The 2889-nt window shown below is 28.2% G+C and overlaps 2 protein-coding genes across 2 annotated transcripts in view; one reads left to right on the top strand and one right to left on the bottom strand.

Annotated features, from left to right (window-relative positions):
• LOC108546611 (uncharacterized) lies at nt 1–1681 on the bottom strand. The gene is made up of 5 exons (XM_017898805.1): nt 1163–1681; nt 931–1067; nt 706–847; nt 513–634; nt 1–438 (listed from the first exon to the last, which is right to left on the bottom strand). Exons 1-5 carry the CDS (start codon nt 1314–1316, stop codon nt 1–3), a joined length of 993 nt encoding a protein of 330 aa, XP_017754294.1. The 5' UTR covers nt 1317–1681.
• A 155-nt stretch (nt 1682–1836) lies between these two features.
• Nucleotides 1837–2889, top strand: part of LOC108546465 (transcription elongation factor B polypeptide 1-like) — a 6769-nt gene continuing 5716 nt past the window's right edge. Inside the window, exon 1 of the mRNA XM_017898546.1 lies at nt 1837–1908. Coding sequence (XP_017754035.1) covers nt 1837–1908 — 72 coding nt within the window. The remainder of the gene's footprint in view (nt 1909–2889) is intronic.

The raw sequence follows: 2889 nt of genomic DNA, 5'->3' as shown, positions 1-2889 counted from the left end.
TTAGAGTACTTCATAGAATTTAATGTTTGAACGTTCAGTGGTATCTAAGGATAATGATACAAACATTTGAGATTCCTGTATAGTCTTTCCTAGTTTATAAGGTTTTATCCACTTATTTAATGATATTCCAGTTTTTAAATTTTTAAAAGTAGTTTCAATGGGCGGCCTGGTAACTAAAATTGTTCCTTTTCGAATGTTAGCTTTCAAAAATTTCCAAATTTCTATGTGTACTGATTCTGAGACAAAAAACTCAAATGGGTTGTTCATAATGATAACATCACTACTCTGTACAATATCAGGACACTCCTCGATTCTCTTATTCAAAATCTCAATACGATCATTCATGTAATGTTTATTTACTATGTCACACTGTAGTGTACAAAGTTCTTTATTCATTTCAACACCAATGATTTTTTTTGCAGATGTGAATATATGTGCCTAAAAGACAGATTTTTAAATAATATATATTTATTAATCATTGTTCCTTTGTTTAAAAAAAAAATGATAATTACTCCATATAAAACAGCACCTAATCTAGATCCTATATCAAGTAAAATTTTTCCTTCCAAAGATGGTAAAATACTATGAAATATATATAACATGGCAGGTACTGACAACGAGTGTGATATAATTTCTAAAAACAAATCCATTTTGTTTCATTTAAATAATCATATGATCAAAAAAGGAAATTTAGGACTTTCTTACTGTATGTTCTCACATTGCTAGACCCACAGTCAGCACAATATAAATTATATAGTTGCTCTTCTTCTATAAATTTATCCATCTCCGTATCATCATAAAGAAATGCATCAATATGTTTTGTTGTTTTATTATCACAATCTGAATTCTGCAGAGATATAAAATATTACATTTCTTCTATAAAACATATAAAATTGAAATATAACTCTATTTGTTTATAAAATGACAGACCTCTCCAACTGCTGGTGGTACAATGTGTTCTGTTGGAAGTATACCATCAAATGGTACTCTGCTTCTTATATCAATAATGATTTTTTTTATATCGTTTAATTGTTTTTCCCAAAAACTATATTTTTCATGAGAATTGCCTAAAACATAAAAAAAGTAATAAAACTAATAAAGTAGTATTTTATTAATTTCTTATGATACCATATGCACTATATTAGTATGTTAAATATTATACCACTTTGAGAAGACTGAATCTTTATTTCTTCAGGTTTCCAATTATCAGCAATAAATGATAAAAATGTTTGTTGATCAATATTATTTAACGATCGCATGATAGATGTGAACATTTCTATTGCATTTTGAATAGTCATGCTAGTGTTCATATCCATTAAATTAATTTAATTTTTAGATTTAAGTTAAAATAAAAAATTGTTTTTTGCTATTTACTACTCATATGCTTATGGCAGGTTATGTCGCTTCACATTCTACGGGGTGTCCCAGTAACATAAGTACAACCGCGAAGGGGGACATCTGAAGGGTGTCCCAAAATTCACGTAAGATTTGAATTTTGCGTAATTTGTGCAGTTAAGTGTTACTAACGAAAAAAAGACAGCGTGATAGCTGACAGTTCAGGGTCACCAAAAATGGAGCGTTATACGAAAGAACAACGCGTGTTCAGTGTTGAGCAATATTTACAATTTTTAACTAAAAATTTGTGTTTTGTATCAAAATTACTTCGTGCGTGAATTTTAGGGCACCCAATACATGGAGAATCAAATTAAACAAAATAATAAAATTTTTCATTGGAAGCTAAAAATAATTATTGGATATATGTGTTTTAGGACGAATTTCATACAAGATTACGTTTTTGTCGTAGAGATTTAATTGCTATGGCTAATGCTAGAAAAGATGGTAATGGTTCCCAATTCTTCTTTACTCTTAGTTTTACAACAAATTTGCGGAATAAACATACAACCTTTGGTAAAGTTACTGGAGAAACTATATATAACATGCTTGAACTTGAAGAAGCACTTGTAGATGAGATAAATTTAATGTTTACAAGAAAATATATCAAGAATTGATATAAATATAATATTTCCTTTTTCTTTGTAGAATGATAGATCACTTTATCCTCTAAGATTGATAAAAATTACAATATTGAACAATCCATTTTCTGATATTATACCAAGAATAATAATACAGAAAAATAAAAAAATAAAGGACAATTCAAAAACTAAAACAGCAGCGGTAAAGTAAAAATCATATATATTTGCAGAATTTAGCCCTGATAGTATTATTCTTTGCAATGCAAAATTTTGTTACAGAAATTTAAATCTTTTATCATTTGGTGGAGAAGTAAAGGAAGATGAAGAAGAATCTGTGATATTAAATAAAAAGTTTAGTGGTAAGAGCAAATCAGCTCATGATCATTTAACTGATCCAAAATAAATCTCACAACCAGCTGTTGAACCACCTGGACCTCCAAATAAGAAAAGGAAAAAAGTCTGTAATAGCGATTGGGAAAGTGATGATGAAGTAAAAACTTAAGAAGAATTAGAAGTTATAAATAAAGAGAAAGAGTTAGTTTATTGTTTACATTATAACTATGTTATAGAAGGTAGAATTTTTCATTGACTGTCTTATATTTATATTTTCCAAGTAATGAAGGAAAGGATAAAAAATAAATTGAGAGATATAAAAAAAGAAACGAAGAATTATGTTGTTAATAATTAACGTGTATATGTGAAACTTCCAAAATGAATAAAAGTTACATAAATACATAACCATCGTAGTTTCATTTTCTTTTTACCCAGAGCAAAATCACTCGCTTTCATCTGTGACTTAATGTTCGTCTATAATTAATTCAACAACTTTTGTAATTGCATCGTGAAGACACAGCCTCAGCGAGCCTTCTAATATAAGTCTGGATATGAATTCATTGTTATTTAATTCATTATTGGT

The sequence above is a fragment of the Eufriesea mexicana genome, unplaced genomic scaffold (assembly GCF_001483705.2).
Source record: "Eufriesea mexicana isolate 0111107269 unplaced genomic scaffold, ASM148370v2 scaffold4744748677, whole genome shotgun sequence".
Classification (NCBI taxonomy): domain Eukaryota; kingdom Metazoa; phylum Arthropoda; class Insecta; order Hymenoptera; family Apidae; genus Eufriesea; species Eufriesea mexicana.
The sequence above is the reverse complement of the archived record's forward strand: the minus strand, read 5'-3'. Positions and strand labels throughout refer to the sequence as shown.

Coding starts and splice junctions, on each gene's coding strand:
- LOC108546611 (XM_017898805.1), bottom strand. CDS start 1,316: ATGGATATGAACACTAGCATGACTATTCAAAATGCAATAGAAATGTTC. Junction 1,068..1,162: donor GATTCAGTCTTCTCAAAGTG/GTATAATATTTA, acceptor TTTATGTTTTAG/GCAATTCTCATGAAAAATAT. Junction 848..930: donor TACCACCAGCAGTTGGAGAG/GTCTGTCATTTT, acceptor ATATCTCTGCAG/AATTCAGATTGTGATAATAA.